The sequence below is a fragment of the Tasmannia lanceolata genome, unplaced genomic scaffold (genome assembly GCF_043159265.1).
Source record: "Tasmannia lanceolata isolate RefF3 unplaced genomic scaffold, GAP_Taslan_0.1 ptg000018l, whole genome shotgun sequence".
Classification (NCBI taxonomy): domain Eukaryota; kingdom Viridiplantae; phylum Streptophyta; class Magnoliopsida; order Canellales; family Winteraceae; genus Tasmannia; species Tasmannia lanceolata.
Genome location: NW_027518695.1, coordinates 19955294 through 19978569, shown reverse-complemented (window position 1 = coordinate 19978569; position 23276 = coordinate 19955294). Strand labels below are relative to the sequence as shown.

Sequence of the window (23276 nt, the reverse complement as noted above, 5' to 3'; positions counted from 1 at the left end):
CTAGTTTGGGACAACCGCTTGGTTGAGTTGAGCTGAGTATGGTATCTGTAGGTAGGTGCACGCACTTTTTTATAGAATAGAGTGGTACCTTGTTCAAAGATCTAAACCATTTACTTGGTGTGGGTCAATGTAAATAGGCCATCCCCAAAAATGATCAGTATCTCTTCTTTTGTTATATATAATAGGTAAATGACCCCGTGCATGGCAATTACATCCGCAGGTAAGTGCCTATATGATTTTAAAGTTATAGTGGACCCCACTTTGTTTGGAGATCCAATCCATTCATATGTTCGACCCATATGTGAGTAGGTCATTCCCCAAAAGTCATCTCTATTGGACGATCGTAACCAACTACACCGTATTGAAATCTTTACCGATAGCAAGGTTAGGATCATCCTGTGGAGATGATTTTATTCGTATAGCCTATTTAGATTTGGGCCTTAATGTATGGTCCTCACTCCTCACATAGCACTTATTTAGATGTTTGAAAATGTGGGCCACACTTTTATTTAAAAAATAAATGCACCTATGTACAGTCCTCACATAGGAGGGTTTGGATATCCTATGGAGAACAGAGAGGAGTGTTGTTGGGAATGTTGTTCGACCCCACGAAGGGTGTAAAGAGAGAGATGAAATGCTTTGAATGTTTTGAGTTTAGTTTATGATATTATACATGTTATATGCTTTCACTCATACTTAAGTTAATTGTTTTGAGTCTTGCTATGTTTGGATGCCTTGAATTCCATGCTTTGTGTAATGCTTTGTGATGCAAAAATGTTAAATGCATGCAAGTGGAAATTAAAACTGAAATAAAAGATATGAAAATGATTAACTAAAAGATGTTAGGAGGCTGCAATAGAGACTTGAAATTGGGCTTATATAACTTAGATCTCATGGTCACATAGGGTCTTAAGCTTAATAAAACCAAATCACATCTAGATGGTTACTACTCCCCTTGGTTAGAGACTAACTCAGTCTTATTAGAGCTTTGCTTGCTTGGGATCTTAGATCATTTTCATGTTCTTGGGACATTAGTTTACTAGTTTAGGGGTTTTCTCTTCTAGCCCTAGGGTTTTGCCCTAGGATGTTGCTTTGTGTGTTCCCTTTGGCCTTTGACCAAAATGCTGAAAATATTTTAAAAATCTAAAAACACTTAAAAATTTTAAAATCCAAAAATATTAGAAATTCAAAACTTAAAAACATTAAAACATTTGAAAAACTTTAAGATTTTAGGAAAGTAGTTAGGAAAGTTTGTTTCCGAACTACGTTGGCTTGATCCTCTTCCACGAGGTACGTAGGCAGCTGTGGAACCAGATCCGGGACGGGCGTGGAGGACGGGCCCCCGCGCGAGTCTCTCTAGATCGTCCACGTGAAGGAGAGCCCCACCAAGGAACTCTCGAAAGAGTGCCCCTCACAGCATGAGCGGCGATGTAAAGTGAGATACCTCTCGATTCGGGGACTAGCCCAGATTCGAGGCGTATCTTAAACAAAGAAGAGTCGCCATCCAAGGAAGTGGGCCCTGGATCCCATGCTGTGCTCTGTTGCAACGGATAACCAGAGATATAAAATAGGGTTCGTGCCTGATGACGAATGGGGAAGGGATTAGGCGCCCCCAATTCGCCCAAGTGCTAGCACCTGGTCTCTTATGCCATTTATTATTAATTTTGAAGAGTTTTGGGCGAAAATCATGCGAAATGAGAACGAATATCTCCGAGATAACGTCTAGCTAATCATGCATGTCTCGGAGATGAATAAGAAGCACACACAAAAGAAATGAAAGATATGCCGCCTAAGAATAGCTAGGTTATGAGTGCCATGCCTAATTGGTGTCTAAGTTCTGGTGGACAAGCACATGCATGCTACAGCTAAAGGTATAGGATCTGTACATAAAAATAAGAAAACACAGCAAAACACACAACACAACACGACTCGACACATGACCCGACACGACAAACCCTAGACTCTAATGCAATACTTGACTCGGACCAGGATGGCCATCCATCCTAGCTGCACTACGTATCCCGGCCTCGGGAAGAATCAGAGCCAACGTAGTTCGGTGCCCTATTCTAAACTACGATGCCTAAAACTCTAGGACCGCTATCCTAGACTCGATCCACTAGACTCGACTGATGTTTAAAGCTTTTTGTGCGATTGCTTAAATTCAAGTGGATTGTAATTTTTAGGACTCTATATGCCCTAACTAATGCAAGTTGATTAGCCTTAAGCTAATGCAGGTGGGCCCTATATCCTATGTGTATCTAGGCTGTGCATTCTAAGGAAAACCATGGGTTGACTATATGCTTCCTAGTCTAGCCATCGGTTCGACTAAATGTCTAACCGATCGACTTGAGGCCTCCTAACTCTAGGGACACTCACACGACAGGACACACCATATCAATACAAATCAGGACCGACTCCTAACTCTAAAACACCCTAAATATCTAGGACAGACTCCTAACTCTAGGGGAAGATCTTTTTGAAAAGGTTTTGAAGTTTTTTGTATTTTTTGGAGGTTTTGAAGTTATGAAAAATGGTGAAAGGGTGTAAAAATGGTGACTGAACTCAGGGTGCCAGCAGCACGCCTGAGCTGCCTACGTACCCCTCAGCTAGGGATCAAGCCATCCGTAGTTCGGACCAGAATTCCTAACTACTCTGCACATGACTCAAGATTTTTTTTGAAATTTTGATTTTTAAAATGTTTTTGGATTTTGAATTGTTTTTGAGATGTTTTTGAATTTTCAAGTGTTTTTTGGAATGTTTTTGTTGTTTTCAAGTATTTTTGAAATGTTTTTATTGTTTTTTGACACCAGAGAATAAAATCCTATCATCATACGGGTAGGGAGACTTCTGGAATCCCGCAAAGGTTGGACATCATCCTATACTTTGCGGGGGAACGAACAGGAAAATAACTCGGCAAGGGTTGGACAGCATCCTATACCTTGCAGGAGCGGGTAAAGATCACAACTTGATGGGAGGATGGACAGAATCCTAACCCCTATGATGACAGGAAAAATTCCTGGACTGACTGAAGGACTGACTCCTGTGCTGAAGACTGTTATAATTACTATTTATAATTACTATACAAGATTACTATTCAAAAATACTATTCATAATTACTATTTATAGGTACTATTCAAAACTACTATTCATAATTACTATTTATAAGTACTATTCAAAACTACTATTCATAATTACTATTTATAAGTACTATTCAAAACTACTATTCATAGTAGGACCCGCTGATGTGGGACCCGCTGTGGGACCCGCTGATGTGTGACCTGCTGTGGGACCCGCTGTGGGACCTACTGCTGTGGGACCCACTGATGTGGGACCCGCTGTTGTGGGACCCGCTGTTGGACCCGCTGTGGGACCCGCTGTGGGACCCGCTGATGTGGGACCCGCTGATGTGGGACCCGCTGTGGGACCCGCGAATGTGGGACCCGCTGTGGGACCCACTGATGTGGGACCCGCGGATGTGGGACCCGCTGTGGGACCCGCTGATGTGGGACCCGATGTGGGACCCGCTGTGGGACCCACTGTAGGACCTACTGATGTGGGACCCGCTGTGGGACCCGTGTAGTGCAAAGAATGAATAATTAAAAAATAAAAAAAAATGAACTTACGCCACAAAAGATCCAGGAAGGTGTTGACAGAGTCGTGCTTGTGTGGGGCCCGCTGATGTGGGGCCCGCTGGAGGTGGGGTGGAGGAGATGGGGATGCCGGTGGAGCTCCGGTGGTTGGTTGGGAGGATGCCGGAGAAGGTGGCCGGAATCCGGTTGGGTTGCCGGAGGAGAAGAGGTGGTGGTCTGTGGTGGATGGAGGGTCGGATGATGGTGGTGGTGATCGGTGGATGGTCGGTCGGAAATGGGTTTGGCCTCGCCGGATTCCGGCTGGGTTGCCGGAGGAGAAGACTCTCTCTCTCTCTCTCTTTCTCTCCCTCTCTCTCTCTCTACAGGTATCTCCTCTCTCTCTCTCTCTCTCTCTCTCTCTCTCCCCTCTGGTGATCTCTCTCTCTCTCTCCCCTCTGGTTTTTCTTCTACTGTCGTTTCTTCTTTCTCTTTTTTTTTCTGTCTGCAGAGGGTTGGCGACCAGAAGAGCTCCTCCAATGGTTTTTTTTTTTTATATTATTCTCGTTTGACGAAAGAGGGGTGGTAGGTGAAGAAAATGAGGGGGAAATGAAGAAAAAAAGGAAAGGGAGGGGGGACAGTGATGATGGTTTTTTGTTTTTTTTTTTTTCGTCAAATGGGAGGTGCGGGCTCAAGAAAAGAGAAAAAAGGGGGGACAATGATGATGTTTTTTTTTTTTTTTATATTATATATATATATATATATTTATATATGCAAAAGAAAACCGACGATTCTCCTCTCTCTCTCTAAAAAATGGATTTTTTTTATTTTTTTATTTTATAAAAACAGGGTGGTGATATTGGCACTACCAATATTGATGGGCGCACTATTGGCGGGAAAATTGATGGGCGCACCATCCAATCGTGTCTTATTCGAAATCTGCTCTGCACCGTTCCAGGATAATTCACCCCCCTTTTCTGGTTTACACTACGGTCCTTTCTCTGCTCGTTCGCTAGGCAAACGTACTCGGATTTTGACGAAATTTTGCGGGGACCTAGCTGGGACCCTAACTTACCTTGGGGAGAAATTTGGAGTCCTAAAGCATTGGTTTGATGGGGTTTTGCATAAAATTGGAAGGGTTTAGGGCACGGTCAAAATGGGGTGTCTACAGATGCCCCTCTTTGGCAGAGTGTGCTTGTCGCACGAATGTCAAAGCTGAACAGACAACACATTTTGACTGGCCCAAAATTTATTTTACAAAGATTGAACTCGTGGAGGGAACAGATGTCTCAGGGGTCTCACTCGAATTGGAGGGAAGGGATGCCTCAGGGGTTTTGAATGAAAAGGATTTTGATTATTGGCTTGATGCTCTCAAAGATGCTCTCAGAGAGACTTTCGTTTTAAAATTTCACATTCAACATGACTTAATATTAATTTGGTGAAATGCTGGACACATAACTCAGCGTTCAAAACATACTGGTGAGATAGCCTCCCACCAGAGAAATAACTCGAGTAACACATCGGTCACACTCGAGTAACACATCGGTCACACAGGTATTCCTGACTCCGCACTTGGGTGACGGCACACTGTGGAACGACGGACCATGACTTGACAACAAAATAACTAGAGAGAGTTGTTGTCCAGCTTTTCACCAAATTAGACAAGGAAGAACAACAGTTGAATGAAAATTTTGATCAGGGGTCCATGGTAATAAGCCATGAAGAGCCTTGCAGAAAACGAGGGTCCACGGTGGTGAACCGTGAAGAGCCAAGCAAACGGGAATCGAGGGTCCATGGTAGTAAGCCACGAAGAGCCTCGCGGAACGAAATTTATTTATATTTTTTTATTTTTAGGAAACTAGAAATCGAGGGTCCACGGCAACAAACCGCGAAGAGCCAAGCCATAATCCGGGGTCCGTGGTAATAAGCCACGAAGAACCTTGCAAGAAAGATATTGAGTGATTAATGGATTAGAAAAACTGAGAATCAAGGGTTCATAGCCATAAGCTATGAAGAGCCAAGAAGTAATCGAGGGTCCACGGTGACCAGCCGTGAAGAGCCACGCAATGAATCTAGGGTCCATGGCAAGAAACCATGAAGAGCCCAGCAGAAAGGAATTTAGGGTCCACGGCAATACTCCGTGAAGAGCCAAACATTGAATTTGGGGTCCATGACAATAAGCCATGAAGAGCCCAACATGCAGAAACAAATGATATGTAAAAGATATGAATGGAATGACTATGAATAGTGGGTCCATGATATTTCTGGAAGGACATATCACGAAGAGCCAATCGGGGAGCATGGGTCCATAGTATACCTGAATGGTAGACCATGAAGAGCCAAGAAGTAATCGAGGGTCCACGGCAACAAACCGTGAAGAGCCACGCAATGAATCTAAGGTCCATGGCAAGAAACCATGAAGAGCCCAGCAGAAAGGAATCAAGGGTCCACGGCAATACTCCGTGAAGAGCCAAACATTGAATTTGGGGTCCATGACAATAAGCCATGAAGAGCCCAACATGCAGAAACAAATGACATGTAAAAGATATGAATGGAATGACTATGAATAGTGGGTCCATGATATTTCTGGAAGGACATATCACGAAGAGCCAATCGGGGAGCATGGGTCCGTAGTATACCTGAATGGTAGACCATGAAGAGCCAAGAAGTAATCGAGGGTCCACGGCAACAAACCGTGAAGAGCCACGCAATGAATCTAAGGTCCATGGCAATAAGCCACGAAGAGCCTAGAATGAAATTTGGGGTCCATGACAATAAGCCACGAAGAGCCCAACAAGAATAACAAGTAATGGAGATGAATGAAATGAGCATGGAGAGCGGGTCCATGATATATCCTAAAGGACAGATCACGAAGAGCCATTCAGGGAGCAAGGGTCCATGATGTGCCTGCCTGACAAACCACGAAGAGCCTTGGAAGGACAGTGATATTGCTGAGAATTGATTGATTTCGAATGATGATTTTTTTTTTAGACTGATTGCCTCTTGCCGAGGAAATTGGGAGTATGAGTTCCTTGCTGAGAATTGGACTCAGATAACTTGCAGGGATTTGGATATTGACCATTTTTTCTGATTTTGCCGGGGATTGAAGGCTGCGCGAGCAAATTCTAGACTCCGCTTGGGAAACTGATTTTCTGGGGAAGTTGACCTTTCAGAGAGTGCACTCGTCTGAGAAGTTTGAAGTTTGGCTCGAGATATACTCGTACATCTCTTATCTCAACTTACCGAAGACATTGGCACTGATTGCTTTTTGTGCTTGATATCTTTTATGACGCAAGTCATAAAAGATGCCCCTAGTATATTGTGTTTCCATGACAGGAGTTTTAAGGAGGCAGGACAATGATGGTTGAAGAAAAGATGCTTCATTTCATGAAGGCTCAAGGATGCAAAGTTCTTTTGTATGGAGAGAATAGGACAATAACCATGATGGCTGAGTCTGAAAATCCCTTCTTTCGCATTGCTCACTTTTGGAGGCTTAAGGTTTCTGGTAGGTTTGAACAAGATGTCTCCCGCCCCTTCTGATACCTAAACCAGGATTTACTCTGAATTTTCTTCGCATTTTGGATGACACGCTCCCATTCTTCCAGCATCTGACAGTTTGGACTTCGCAAGGAGAGGGAACACAAATATGAAGGAGGAACAGATTTCCAAGGACTCAATCAAAGAAGATTCTCATTGTTCCAAGGACTCGACTCGCTTTTGACTCACTCTTGGATCTGATGTGTTATTTTTTAAGGGTATGGCTTAGCCACTCTTAGAGTATTTCGAAGACCGTGTCAAGATGCACAACTCTCCTTTTTCGGTGTTTATGTCATGGTTATTATCCCTTTTGGATTGCTCGGTTTCGATGCCCTCAGTTTAGAGGAATGTTAAAGTAAGCTTGCTGGCACTACTTGGACTCCGAGATTTTACCCTGGTTGAAGACTGTTTCTCCACCTCAATGATTCACTTTTTGCTGGAAGTCATTGCCATTGACCAGATTGCCTTTTCAGGTTTTCAATCTGACGGACCGCTTGCCCTAACTTTTGCCTGGTTCGCCCTTTCGGGTTTTCAATCCAGCGGGCTCGATACCCTAACTTTTGCCTAAGCTGACTTTTCAGTTGTCAACTTAGCGGGTGAATGACCCTAAATTTTGCCTAGACCGCCCTCCCGGGTTTTCAGCCTAGCGGGTCTTCAGATTCCATCGTTTTTTGTTCTTGACTTTGAACCTCTGCTTGTTCACCAGAAGGACTTTCTAAGTGGGCTGGGGTTCAAAACGGTTGGATATTTCTTTTGGATTTCAAAGTTTCGACTAGACTTGGATTGGCCAGGTTGCCTAAGTACCCCAACAATGGAGGATCAGGTTCGAGTGGTTCGCTGAGGTTTGGAACAGAATGATTTGGCTTTTAAGCTCAAAGGTTGAAAGGGAATAATTTGACTTTTATCCCAAAGGTTGAAAGGGAATAATTTGACTTTTATCCCAAAGGTTGAAAGGGAATAATTTGATTTTTATCCCAAAGGTTGAAAGGGAATAATTTGATTTTTATCCCAAAGGTTGACCGAACCTGAATGGATCAGGTTGCCTACGTACCCCCGAAGAGTTGGGGATCAGGTCAGACGTAGTTCGGGCCGAAATGCCCCTAATTTGCGGGTGTTTGAAAAGAATGTTTGATTTTGTTGAGGCTCGAAGGTGTTCGCAAAAGGATTTTTTTTTGAACTTGGGATTTTTGGCGTTTAAGGCTCAGGCGTCCAAGGATGGCCTTCTGATGTTTTGGCATACAAGCTTCTTGAATGGCTAAGGTTCAATGGCTTTGAACTTTTTTCTCTTTTTTTTTTAGGAGTCTGGCGGCATTTCCTGGCAAGACTTCATCTGTACTGCGCAAACTTGACTGATTGAATTCCCACTTTGTCTTTGGGATCTTGCACTGATGCTCAGTATTCTAAGACTCAGGGTCTTCTCTATATGCTGAAGATGCTTTAAAACCGACTCAAATTCTCGGGATTCTGATATTTCTAAGGAGTTGACGTGGGGCATGCTCCCTTCTCCTTTCGTCTCTGGATTCTATCTTTCTTTTTTTTGTTCATTTGAAATGCGGGAATGCCCTTACCCTTTGATTACTTTGACTTAGAATTCCATCGTAATGTATAGCCCAAGTATTCTTTTTGGGGTTCATGTTCTATGCTCATGACTTTGTTGTCCGAAAGTCTTCTCTCAATTTTTCATTAACTTCACTTGATATCTGGTATTCTTCGTTTGAAATTTTTGCTTTTTCGACCCGATGTCTGAAGCTGAGGGTGACTTACGTTGAACAGTGCCAAGGCATGCTTCTGGTTTATCCTCATAGGACCAAGCAACACTTATTTGAACCCTCTAAATAGGTTTATCGATTCTTTGCGCTCTTCGGGAGATTTTGCCAATCCTTATTTCCCGAGTTTCGGATTTGGATACCACTATCCACGGTATCGATTTCATCTTCGAGTGGCTTTGCTCGACGCTCTTCCTCTCGTCTGATCATCTTTCAAATCTCGAGGAAAATTTCATCGGCATCCTCGTCCGATGAGGGTGTCTTAATTTGTTTATTAACATTAGATCCAAGAGTGAACATATACAAGAATACTGACGACACTGGAATCAAATGTTCGTTGCATTGAATGTTTGAAGTACATACAATGATTCTTGACGCGCCACGATAGGCTCTCCATCAAATTCAACAAAAGATTGGATATTGGCTTACAATGAGAGAGACCAATAAACACAACATAGTTAGAATTGATATTGACATGGTTAGACTTACCAACTTTGACAGGAGGGTTGGTATACACACTTCAAAACAAATTTCAAAGATGTGACACTTCATCAGAGGCAACGGATTGGCGCTGAAAGTTCAAGGACAACGTGCCTTCATTAATGATGATGATGATTGGAGAGAGCAATCCTGGAGTTAGAATCTCAGAAGGGAGGGCCTCTCAAATTGTTCTTTAGCACCTGACAATGGCAAGGCTTTCTCTGGTATGATGTTTTCAAGGAGTTCAAGCTCTGACATTTATTTTTATTTTAATTTTTTTTTCAATCATTTTTCAGCCCAGATGTGGTACAGGTAAAGGTGGCGAGATCCATGAAGGGTTGAAAGGGTAGAGTGGTTCCCATGGTGGGTGTAGAAGGTGCAACATGGTTATGTGCAGGGTTCTCAGAAGCATTTGAGTTCAAGAAGAATGAGGGAATCCCTGTCTACCAGGTAGCGGGCTAGACCAAGCGAGTTTAGAGATGAAAGCTTTTTTGGGGTTGATGGTAGACGAGTGACTAAGACTCCTGTCATGGACATCATAAACACTAGGCTCAATGAGAATTAATCGCATGACAATGTAATGTGCAAGTTGAAGCAAAAGGTAGCACAAACACATCCTCCCCTTGGATAAAAATCCGACAGCATAACAACTGTACATGAAGATGTGGTACGGCAAGTACATGGTTCGTCAACAAGCCTAAAAGGATGATGACCACACTTAAGGTATTTGGAAAAAATTCGGCAGCATAACGGCTATACCAGGAGATGTGGTAAGGTAAGCACATGGTTGTCAACGAACCCAAAAGGAGAATGATTACGCTCAAGGGTTCTGAAAAAAAATCGGCAGCATAACGGCTATACTAGGAGGGTCTCAGCAACTAAACATGAAGAGTATGCCGTCATGGTCAAGATAAAGCAGGGCTCTCAGCAAGAACACACTCCGATAATGATAATGGCAAGATAGACTCATAATCGACATGCGGAGTACACCTGATCATGATCAATCAAATGATCAAGCACATGGGAGATAGATCATGGCTAAAAGAGCCAAGCATCTGATGATAATCCATAGAATGGAGAGAGAGGAATAATTGATTAGATTATGAAGGAAAACTTAACTAGGAAGTAAACCCTAATCTAATAACAAATATGTATACACATATATACATCCTAACCAGGGGCACCAACCCTAGTCTAATCTAGCGGAGCCAAGGAGGTCTCGACTCGTGACAGACTGATGAGTGTACTAGGACCGCACTGTAGCCACGCAAGGTGAGGTACCCTAGTCTACAAATTGGACAAGGCTCCTAACTCTAGGCTTCACATGTGTAAGCAACATATGTTCGTCCTATATGAGTACATATATATAGTGTCCTAGCAAGGGTTCCCTAATTATGGTTCTAAAGGGAGCAACTAATATATATACATAATATAATGAAATGAAAGTAGGGCCCAGGCATTTCTGCAGGGTACTATGCTTATGACCATACCCTTGATGTATAACGCCAGCACACCCAGCATTATACAGAGTATGTTCATTGCTCATCGGCTGCTGTAGAACACCAGCACACCCAGTGTCTACGGCTGCAGCTCTGGCGCATAGCTCGGAAATAGATACAACGGCTCCCATCTGGTGCGCGTCATATCTATTCCCTGAGGCCAATAATGAAAATAATGAAAGAAATAAAGAATATGACAATGCATGATGTGCAGTGTGTGAATCCCTTGTTTTATTTACGCACCTAATTGGTGCCCCTGGATTTCTAACGATAAAGTTCCCATTTAACTTGGTTTTGACCCAAATTTCTTCAAAATTAATAAAAATGGCATTTTTACAGAGTTAGGCAATGTTCCAAGAAATCCCCAGCAGAGTCGCCAGTCTGTGGAACCAGATCCGGGACGGGCGTGGAGGACGGGCCCCCGCGCGAGTCTCTCTAGATCGTCCACGTGAAGGAGAGCCCCACCAAGGAACTCTCGAAAGAGTGCCCCTCACAGCATGAGCGGCGATGTAAAGTGAGATACCTCTCGATTCGGGGACTAGCCCAGATTCGAGGCGTATCTTAAACAAAGAAGAGTCGCCATCCAAGGAAGTGGGCCCTGGATCCCATGCTGTGCTCTGTTGCAACGGATAACCAGAGATATAAAATAGGGTTCGTGCCTGATGACGAATGGGGAAGGGATTAGGCGCCCCCAATTCGCCCAAGTGCTAGCACCTGGTCTCTTATGCCATTTATTATTAATTTTGAAGAGTTTTGGGCGAAAATCATGCGAAATGAGAACGAATATCTCCGAGATAACGTCTAGCTAATCATGCATGTCTCGGAGATGAATAAGAAGCACACACAAAAGAAATGAAAGATATGCCGCCTAAGAATAGCTAGGTTATGAGTGCCATGCCTAATTGGTGTCTAAGTTCTGGTGGACAAGCACATGCATGCTACAGCTAAAGGTATAGGATCTGTACATAAAAATAAGAAAACACAGCAAAACACACAACACAACACGACTCGACACATGACCCGACACGACAAACCCTAGACTCTAATGCAATACTTGACTCGGACCAGGATGGCCATCCATCCTAGCTGCACTACGTATCCCGGCCTCGGGAAGAATCAGAGCCAACGTAGTTCGGTGCCCTATTCTAAACTACGATGCCTAAAACTCTAGGACCGCTATCCTAGACTCGATCCACTAGACTCGACTGATGTTTAAAGCTTTTTGTGCGATTGCTTAAATTCAAGTGGATTGTAATTTTTAGGACTCTATATGCCCTAACTAATGCAAGTTGATTAGCCTTAAGCTAATGCAGGTGGGCCCTATATCCTATGTGTATCTAGGCTGTGCATTCTAAGGAAAACCATGGGTTGACTATATGCTTCCTAGTCTAGCCATCGGTTCGACTAAATGTCTAACCGATCGACTTGAGGCCTCCTAACTCTAGGGACACTCACACGACAGGACACACCATATCAATACAAATCAGGACCGACTCCTAACTCTAAAACACCCTAAATATCTAGGACAGACTCCTAACTCTAGGGGAAGATCTTTTTGAAAAGGTTTTGAAGTTTTTTGTATTTTTTGGAGGTTTTGAAGTTATGAAAAATGGTGAAAGGGTGTAAAAATGGTGACTGAACTCAGGGTGCCAGCAGCACGCCTGAGCTGCCTACGTACCCCTCAGCTAGGGATCAAGCCATCCGTAGTTCGGACCAGAATTCCTAACTACTCTGCACATGACTCAAGATTTTTTTTGAAATTTTGATTTTTAAAATGTTTTTGGATTTTGAATTGTTTTTGAGATGTTTTTGAATTTTCAAGTGTTTTTTGGAATGTTTTTGTTGTTTTCAAGTATTTTTGAAATGTTTTTATTGTTTTTTGACACCAGAGAATAAAATCCTATCATCATACGGGTAGGGAGACTTCTGGAATCCCGCAAAGGTTGGACATCATCCTATACTTTGCGGGGGAACGAACAGGAAAATAACTCGGCAAGGGTTGGACAGCATCCTATACCTTGCAGGAGCGGGTAAAGATCACAACTTGATGGGAGGATGGACAGAATCCTAACCCCTATGATGACAGGAAAAATTCCTGGACTGACTGAAGGACTGACTCCTGTGCTGAAGACTGTTATAATTACTATTTATAATTACTATACAAGATTACTATTCAAAAATACTATTCATAATTACTATTTATAGGTACTATTCAAAACTACTATTCATAATTACTATTTATAAGTACTATTCAAAACTACTATTCATAATTACTATTTATAAGTACTATTCAAAACTACTATTCATAGTAGGACCCGCTGATGTGGGACCCGCTGTTGTGGGACCCGCTGTGGGACCCGCTGATGTGTGACCTGCTGTGGGACCCGCTGTGGGACCTACTGATGTGGGACCCGCTGTGGGACCCACTGATGTGGGACCCGCTGTGGGACCCGCTGTGGGACCCGCTGATGTGGGACCCGCTGATGTGGGACCCGCTGTGGGACCCGCTGTGGGACCCGCGAATGTGGGACCCGCTGTGGGACCCACTGATGTGGGACCCGCGGATGTGGGACCCGCTGTGGGACCCGCTGATGTGGGACCCGATGTGGGACCCGCTGTGGGACCCACTGTAGGACCTACTGATGTGGGACCCGCTGTGGGACCCGTGTAGTGCAAAGAATGAATAATTAAAAAATAAAAAAAAATGAACTTACGCCACAAAAGATCCAGGAAGGTGTTGACAGAGTCGTGCTTGTGTGGGGCCCGCTGATGTGGGGCCCGCTGGAGGTGGGGTGGAGGAGATGGGGATGCCGGTGGAGCTCCGGTGGTTGGTTGGGAGGATGCCGGAGAAGGTGGCCGGAATCCGGTTGGGTTGCCGGAGGAGAAGAGGTGGTGGTCTGTGGTGGATGGAGGGTCGGATGATGGTGGTGGTGATCGGTGGATGGTCGGTCGGAAATGGGTTTGGCCTCGCCGGATTCCGGCTGGGTTGCCGGAGGAGAAGACTCTCTCTCTCTCTCTCTCTTTCTCTCCCTCTCTCTCTCTCTACAGGTCTCTCCTCTCTCTCTCTCTCTCTCTCCCCTCTGGTGATCTCTCTCTCTCTCTCCCCTCTGGTTTTTCTTCTACTGTCGTTTCTTCTTTCTCTTTTTTTTTCTGTCTGCAGAGGGTTGGCGACCAGAAGAGCTCCTCCAATGGTTTTTTTTTTTTATATTATTCTCGTTTGACGAAAGAGGGGTGGTAGGTGAAGAAAATGAGGGGGAAATGAAGAAAAAAAGGAAAGGGAGGGGGGACAGTGATGATGGTTTTTTGTTTTTTTTTTTTCGTCAAATGGGAGGTGCGGGCTCAAGAAAAGAGAAAAAAGGGGGGACAGTGATGATGTTTTTTTTTTTTTTTTTATATTATATATATATATATATTTATATATGCAAAAGAAAACCGACGATTCTCCTCTCTCTCTCTAAAAAATGGATTTTTTTTATTTTTTTATTTTATAAAAACAGGGTGGTGATATTGGCACTACCAATATTGATGGGCGCACTATTGGCGGGAAAATTGATGGGCGCACCATCCAATCGTGTCTTATTCGAAATCTGCTCTGCACCGTTCCAGGATAATTCACCCCCCTTTTCTGGTTTACACTACGGTCCTTTCTCTGCTCGTTCGCTAGGCAAACGTACTCGGATTTTGACGAAATTTTGCGGGGACCTAGCTGGGACCCTAACTTACCTTGGGGAGAAATTTGGAGTCCTAAAGCATTGGTTTGATGGGGTTTTGCATAAAATTGGAAGGGTTTAGGGCACGGTCAAAATGGGGTGTCTACAGCAGCTTGGGATCTTTATCCCAAATCCAGTCAAACCTTTAAAAAGAAATCATTTTAAACCTTTTGAACAAATAGTTTCAACTGTTTTCGAAAATATCTTTCTCTAGAGTTAGGAATTTGTCCTAGATGTGTCAAGTGTTTTGTATGTATTTGTTTTAGAATGAGGAGTTTGTCCTAGTGTATAGGAGTGTCTTAGAGTTAGGAGCCCCAGTGAGGTCAGTTTGGACTATGCAGTTTAGCGCAGTCGGCTGATGGCTAGATTCAGGATGCACTTAGTGAGCCTATGGTTTTCCTTAGGTATATTTACACATAGGATGTACGAACCACCTGCATTAGTTTAGGTTTAAAAACTTGTACTTAGTTAGGGCATATAGGGTGTCCTAAAAGCCACAATTCACTTGAACTTAAATAATCGTTCAATAAGCTTTAAGAACAAGTCGAGTCCTTAGGATCGAGTCTAGTTTGGTGGTCTAAGCACAATAGGCATTGTAACTTAGAATAGGCCACAGAACTACGTAAGCCTTGATTCCAAAAAAGAGCTTGGATACATAGGCAGCTTGGATGGCTGGTCATCTAAGTCCAGGTGAATACTGTTGCACATTTTTTCTGTTCTATTATTTTAAAGTTTTAGGACTTTGTGGTCTAGTACTTGTCATTGTTCATTGCATAGGAGCATGCTTACTTATAACTTTTACTTTTTATCATATACATGTTTAGCTGTAGCTTCATATGTTTAATTATAGTTCTTTATTGTTCATTTACTGATTATCTCTTGATCACCTGCTTAGCTGTAGCTCTTTACTGCGTACTAGTTTATTATCTCTTGATCACATGCTTAGCTGTAGTTCTTTACTGCTTTTCTTCTTATTCTAGCCTATCATATATGCTTATTATCATTGCCATCATCTACTTAGCTGTAGATGTGCATGTGTTTGTTTACCGCTTTATTAGATGTGATGAGTTAGGATTAGATGGGATGTTTAGAGATAAGTAGCAGGGTTATCTGGTATTTGATAAACTCTAGTCTTCTCTGCCTCTTTTAGAGACAGAGGATTCTAGTGTTCATTCTAATAACAGATGATACTGGTTCCAATTCTCTTTAGGCATGGATGTTAGATATGATGTGCGGAGATAGATAGCATGGTTATTTGATATTAGATAAACTCTAGTCTTCTCTGCCTCTTTTAGAGACTGTGGATTCTAGTATTCAATCCAATGTCAGGTGACACTTATATGGATGTTTTATTTTTCTTTTACCTATGCTCAGGTCATGCATGTTTAAGTAAATGTTTTCTTGGGGATATATGTTCCCATTTCACATGATTTTCGCCCAAAATTTTTCAAAGTTAATAAATAAATGGCATAAGAGACCGAGTGTGCTCGGACGAGTAGGGTGCCTAACACCTTCCCAACTCGTAATCAGGCACGGACCATTTCTTCTCTGGTTATCCGTTGCAAACAAAGCATTTGTTTTTTGTTCCATGGCCTATCCATGGATGGTGACTCTTTATTATTTTTAGGTACGTCTTGGTTTCGAGCCTTTGCTCCAGATCAAGAGGTATTTCATTTATCGCCATAGGGCGTTTTATTTCTAGAGTTCCTTAGTAGAGCTCTCCTTCATGTTGAGATCAAAAGAACCGACGAGGATTCGTTCCTCGCCGCCTCCTCAAATCGGGGTCCACACTATCACGTAGAAACGGACTTGCCCTGAAGAGCTACCACGTAGAAATGGACTCACTCTGATTTTGAGGCCTACCACGTAGAAACGGACTTACCCTGAAGAGCTACTGTGTAGAAACAGACTTACTCTGGTTGTGGGTGCCTCGGGGGACTCACATGTTGATTGGATGATTTGATTGGATTCGGATGATGGTTCCGATAGACTCCACCGGGGAGTGAATACTCTATGTTGGAGAATCTTGGAGTGCATGTTCTCTGCTGAGAACTGGATGCGGATGACTCTCCGAGGATATGAGTTGTTGTTTGGGTTTAAATGATGGGATCTGTGATGACAAATCCTGATTGGTTGATCAGGGAGAAGTCCTCGACGCGAGGTCCGAGTGATCTCGTGATTTGATCAGCAAGGTATCTTTGCTGGCCACCAGGTCCTGACGACCAGGCCATCAACAAAGGCTTCCGGGAATAGGCAGAACCTCCTTTCATAAAGGGTTTGAAAAGCAGAAAACTAGGATTTCTATAACTGAAAACCTAATTCTAAACTAGAAAAACCAGAAAACTCTAAGCGAAAAATTCTTTCTGAATTCAGTAATTTCTGAATTCTGATTTTTACTTCTACCCCCACCCCCAACTATATATAGGAGTTCGGGCAAAATTTTCACATAGTGTTTTCGCACCCTGTGAAATTGGAAAAGTCCATTTAGGTTAGAATTAGGAACTTATACTTCATTTAAGTTAGAATTAGGATTTTATTTTTTGTTGAATGGACACAATGGAACCCGAACTGGAGAAGGATCAATGGTGGGAATCGGCCAGGAGCATTGGATGCACTGTGATGGGATCGAAGGATGTGGCGATTCGAAATAGTGGATGTACCACTTAATTAGATTTTATTTGCTTCATCAGATGTAATTGGATTACACTTGTCCTTTCGGGAATTCCCCATGAAGTAGGGTGAATTTCCCCAATTTGATTGGTTGCCCATAATCACCGCCTAGTTTGACAGTATGGAGTGACGAAGGTGCTGATTTTTAGTGGGAATCCCTTTCTAATCCAAGATGCCAAACGTAGGATGCCCTTTCTGATGTTTATGGATGTTTCATGTGTCATGGTTATTATGTGATGGATGTATGTTTTATTTTCATGGGATGAATATTTAAACATGCATGTTTTTTTGTTAATCTCCCAAAAAATCTCTCTATGTAAATTAACTTGATAAATGGTACCCGTTCGAAAGGAATGGCTCTCGTGGCAGTCCATAGCCTTTTGATCGTTGACTAATCTAAAAGAAGAGACGGTCACATGCCAGAGAAGAAGCTGATCTCCAATTTTGGCTAGTTTAACTGCTAAATTCCCATTGAGACAAGGAATGTTATAGAGGGCACAAATGGTAACATGCCGGAGTACAAACCATTGTGACGCTCTACATGTTTCCGAGGTAGTGGGTGTGACTTAACCGAGTAAAGGGTATTGACGCCCCTAGGATAGACACATGCCGATGCTCGGAGAATAAATCGAAATCGGAGATCGTGTTAAACATGATCGGTTAGATGAGCCTAGCAATTCAGGGCAAGTATGGTCTAAGCCAAAAGCCGACAGCCAATGTTACATGAGTGTGTTTCTGATGCCCATTGGAGAAAATTGGATTTTCTCTTTATCCAAGGGATAAAAGGTACCTTTGATTGGTCATCAATGGTCGGTATCAACGAGGTGAAAACCGAGACCCGTTGGTTATATGTCATGAAATCGAAAATAAATGATGTGGATACTTGCTTGTATTTTGCCTTTAATGTTCCTTTAAATTTAGACATTATACGTTACCAAAACCACTTCTCTAGATAGTTAAAATTGTAATGAATAATCTGGTCCTAATTTCGTGGAGTAGATGAGGTACTAGACTAAAGTAATCACAACACAGATTTGCCAACTGCGTTCTGACCAAAAGGGTGCTTGGAGCACCAGGTCCAAGTGCCATTGATAAGTATAACTCCGTAAAATGGCACAATGACATTGACATGGCAAGGGTTATATCTTAGCATCAATGACCCGCGTGCTGCGCAAGGAGTATCAGGGGTTAGCGACGGGCATAGATATGCCAACCAGTGTAGGGAAGATGTTTAGAGGGCAAGATCACACTGCTAGGCAGTTGGTGATGGCCTCTAGCTAAACATTCTCCCACTGTGGTAACGAACGAGGGCGATAGTCTCCTAAACGCAGTGAAGGAGTTTCATTGCGGAAACTAATTAGGTCAGTACTGCTCTTCCTTGGTGTGCGGATACTGGTACGATCCCACAGGTCTGCAAAGTGTTACAGAGGAGCAAGGAAAGCGGAGGGTTGACCAAAGGGAAGCTCTACCTGCAACTCGAAACGCCACAATGGTTGCGGTCGAAACTGTAGGATTGATTAAGCAAGCATTTTTCTGTAAGTAGGGAATTGATATTAGCAAACTATTTATTGGTACCTGCATGATGGGAAATTAGTAAATAGGTTGTGCTCGTTGTAGGGTGATTTAAATGATGATACTATGTAACCCTCTAATTTGTACACGGACAACACCATACCCCGACATATCGAACTGAGATTATTTTTGGGGAAAGGCTTAACTGAGATTATTTTTGGGCAAAGGCCTATTTACATTGAGACCAAATAAATGAACAGTTTGAATCTTCTGAATCTTCGAACAAGGTGGACCCAGTGAGTTTTTTAATAAGTACGTGTTATGTGGTATCTGTAGGTAGCCAACCCCAACTAGTTTGGGACAACCGCTTGGTTGAGTTGAGCTGAGTATGGTATCTATAGGTAGGTGCACACACTTTTTTATAGAATAGAGTGGTACCTTCCTTGTTCAAAGATCTAAACCATTTACTTGGTGTGGGTCAATGTAAATAGGCCATCCCCAAAAATGATCAGTCTCTTCTTTTGTTATATATAATAGGTAAATGACCCCGTGCATGGCAATTACATCTGCAAGTAAGTACCTATATGATTTTAAAGTTATAGTGGACCCCACTTTGTTTGGAGATCCAATCCATTCATATGTTCGACCCATATGTGAGTAGGTCATTCCCCAAAAGTCATCTCTATTGGACGATCGTAACAACTACACCGTATTGAAATCTTTACCGATAGCAAGGTTAGGATCATCCTGTGGAGATGATTTTATTCGTATAGCCTATTTAGATTCGGGCCTTAATGTATAGTCCTCACTCCTCACATAGCACTTATTTAGATGTTTGAAAATGTGGGCCACACTTTAATTTAAAAAATAAATGCACCTATGTACAGTCCTCACATAGCACTTATTTAGATGTTTGAAAATGTGGGCCACACTTTAATTTAAAAAATAAATGCACCTATGTACAGGCCTCACATAGCACTTATTTATTAGAAAATTCATTGGGGTCCACCTTTTTTTAAGATCCAATCCGTTCATTTGTTGAGCCCCAATGCAAATGAGCCTTCCCCGAAAAATAATCTCCATAGGATGATCCTAACTCTCCAATCTTATAGGTTTATATATGGTGTTGTCCGTCGACAGGAGGGTTTGGATATCCTATGGAGAACAGAGAAGAGTGTTGTTGGGAATGCTGTTCGACCCCACGAAGGGTGTAAAGAGAGAGAGTAGTGCTGTTGGTCCCACCAACAGTGTCGAGACTGGAGAGAGAGAGAGTGCTCTTGGGCCCACTAAAGTTATGATTGGGTTGGAGGGAACCGATTTGTCCTGAAGGGGGCGAATTTATCTTCACCCATAATTTTAAAAGGGAAATGATATCACCACTACCGTATTTTGATGATAGCACCCCTCACTTTATTAAAAGGTACAGTATGACCCGCACCATAGCATGATCCAAACCGTCCATTAGATGGGCCACAGCCAAAATATGTTGTGTCCCAAAAAATCATTTCAATAGGTTGACCCTAACCCTCTGATCTATAGAGTGTTAGCGTCAACCCTCTAATATTCAGTCCCTGTATAGATCGGAGGGTTAGGCTCAGCCTATGGAAATGATTTTTGAGGCACAACCTATATAGGCTACATCTAATGGACGGTTTGGATCATCCTATTAGAGGTGCAACTTGGGTCGGCCTCAACCCGAACCCGACGGGTTCAACCCGATTTTGGGTTGGGTTAGGTTGGCATTTTCTCGGGTTGGGTAAGGGTTCAGGTCTTGGCAACCCGAACCCGACCTCCATCCTCTAATTGTATCATGATTTTCTCAGGATTACGTTTTTCTTTCTTTTATTTTTTTGTTTGGTCCTAGATGAACCCGAACCCAACCCTACTCAACCCAACCCGATTTGGAGGCAAGTTGGGTTAGGGTTGACCATCCTCAAACCGAGGCTCGGGTTGGGTCAGGTTAGGGTTGAGGGAATGCTATTTTGGGTTGGGTTAGGGTTGGCCTCAACCCGACCCGAGTTGCACCCCTACATCCTATGGTGCAGGCCATATATACTATACTTTTTAATAAAGTGAGGAGTGCGATCATCAAAATACGGTAATGGTAATCTCATTTCCCTAAATATATATACCATATGTAGGAAGTGCTAGGTCGTTGGAGTAGGTGCAATAATGCATATAGTCATATGATCTAAACTACTCAAACTTGGCCAGGTCTCCACCATTGTAATCTCTTCATCAGAAGATGCTAGAGAAATCCTAAAAACCCATGATCTAAACTTCTCAAACAAACCTCTTTTGTTCCTTGCACAAGTCTCCTTATACAATCAAGAAGACATTCTCTACGCTCCCTACGGCGACTACTGGAGACAACTTCGAAAGATTTGCATTCTTGAGCTCTTAAGTGCGAAGCGTGTCCAATCTTTTCACCACATGAGGGAGGAGTTATTGTTAGATATTATAAAAATAGAATTAATTTTAACACATTTAAAAAAATAAACACGTTTTGATTTAAAAGATACTTGTTATTTTATGAAAGTGTGTTTTTTATTATTTAAAAAACACTTATTTTAAATGAAAAAGTATTTTCATATGGCAGGGTATTCTTTTGTCCTTTTATTTTCAATAAAAAAAAAGTTGTAGTGCCTTATTTCAAAATGATCATAGAGATTAATGGCCTATGATTCTGGGTTTTTGTTCTTCCTCATCCATTTCCATTCCATCTAAGTTCGGGCATACTGGGTCGTTATTGATCTTCGGGTGCAGTCCTTGATCGATAGTTGTAGGCATTTTATCCTCGGTACTTTATTTCCATGTAGCCACCTGCATAAGTGGAGGAAATAAAAGTCTTTAAGATAAGGCCTTAATTGGCTTGCCTTGCCTAATTCTTATTTATATACTTGATTCTATTTTGTCCTTCTGTTTTCTACTCTGATCACTTGCATCTCCACAGTTTGATCATTCATCATACTAATTTGTTCCAACAGGTATCAAATCTTGTGCATTCAATTTCATCTGGAAAGGAATCTACAGTTAACTTATCGAAGATGCTCATCTCATTGAGCAAAAAAATAACTTCAAGGGCTGCCATTGGCAACAAGGGTGGAGACCATGAAAGATTCATATCTGCGCTAAAGGAAGCACTGGAATTTGCAGCTGGTTTCAATGTCGCCGATTTTTTCCCATATTTGAAATTTGTTAGTGTGATTACGGGAACAAAGTATAGATTAGAGAGGCTTCATCAGGAGTTCGATGGGGTCCTAAATGATATCATCAAAGAACACAAAGATAGTAAGAAGAGGAAGACTGACCAACAAGATTATGAAGCGGAGGATTTGGTACATGTTCTTCTTAGACTTCAAGAGCGTGGAGAGCTTGAATTTCCTCTCGAAATGGACAACATCAAAGCTGTTATTCTGGTATGTTATTTTTTTTCAAGGCAAATTACGAGGTGTATATGCCTACTTTTTTTTTTCAATTTGCCGTATGTATGGTCAAATTTGCCTTCGGGGCTTACTTTTCTTAGGCTATGTTTGTTTTGGATTGAGAATCAGTTGTGAGTTCAAAATTGATTATTGGACTCAAATTTACACAATCCAAAACAAATAGGGCCCTAGGCCATGTTCTTTTAAGATTATGACAACCAATTGTGAGTCCAAAACCAATTATTAGACTCAAAATTAGTGTGTCAGCGAGGATGCTAGGCCCCAAGAGGTGGATTGTAAGATCCCACATCGGAAAGGGAGAGAAAGTTTATGGCCCATATATGCTCTCTCTCTCTCTCTCTCTCTCTCTCTCTCTCTCTCTCTCTCTCTCTCTCTCTCTCTCTCTCTCTCTCTCTCTCTCTCTCTCTCTCTCTCTCTATGCAGACACATTTTTAGCATGCATGTGAGGTGGGTTGGGCACGGTAGTGCTACTGAAGAACAAAATCGGGGCAAGCTGAGACCCGAACCAGGCAATATTAACACAGTGGGGTCGGGTTGTGACAGATTTTGAGTCCAATAATTGGTTTTGAACTCACAATCAGTTGTCAGAATCTTCGAACAGGGCCTTAGTGTTCCTAAGTGTTCATTTATTGGCCCTCCAACCATGGATAGCCCAATAATTTAAAAACTTGTAAACTTGAGTTTATTCGAAAGTAGGGGTGCAACTAGGGTCGGGTTGGATCGGGTTGAGGCCAACCCCAACCCAACCTGAGATAGCATTCCCTCAACCCTAACCCAACCCAACCCGAACCTCGGGTTGAGAATGGTCAACCCTAACCCAACCCGCCTCTAAATCCCTCAGCCCTAACCCTACCTATCTAACCCAAATCGAGTCGGGTTGGGTTCGAGTTCACCTAGGTCCAAACATAAAAATACAATACCCAAAGAAAATCAAGACAAAATTAGAGGACGAAGGTTGGGTCGGGTTGCCAACGTCTCAACCCTAACCCAACTCGAGATTAAATCGGGTTGGTTTTTCCCAAGCCAAAATCAGGTTGAGCCTGGCTAAAGATCCACCCTTACTCGATAACGAGTCGAGTCAACTCGAAAG

At 42.5% G+C, this 23276-nt stretch overlaps 1 protein-coding gene across 1 annotated transcript in view; it reads left to right on the top strand.

The window, feature by feature from the left end:
- The window catches only part of LOC143850165 (desmethyl-deoxy-podophyllotoxin synthase-like), a 34537-nt gene that overhangs the window by 9689 nt on the left and 1572 nt on the right, over positions 1–23276 (top strand). Inside the window, exon 3 of the mRNA XM_077359444.1 lies at positions 21728–22159. Within this exon, the coding sequence (XP_077215559.1) occupies positions 21728–22159 (432 nt within the window). The remainder of the gene's footprint in view (positions 1–21727; positions 22160–23276) is intronic.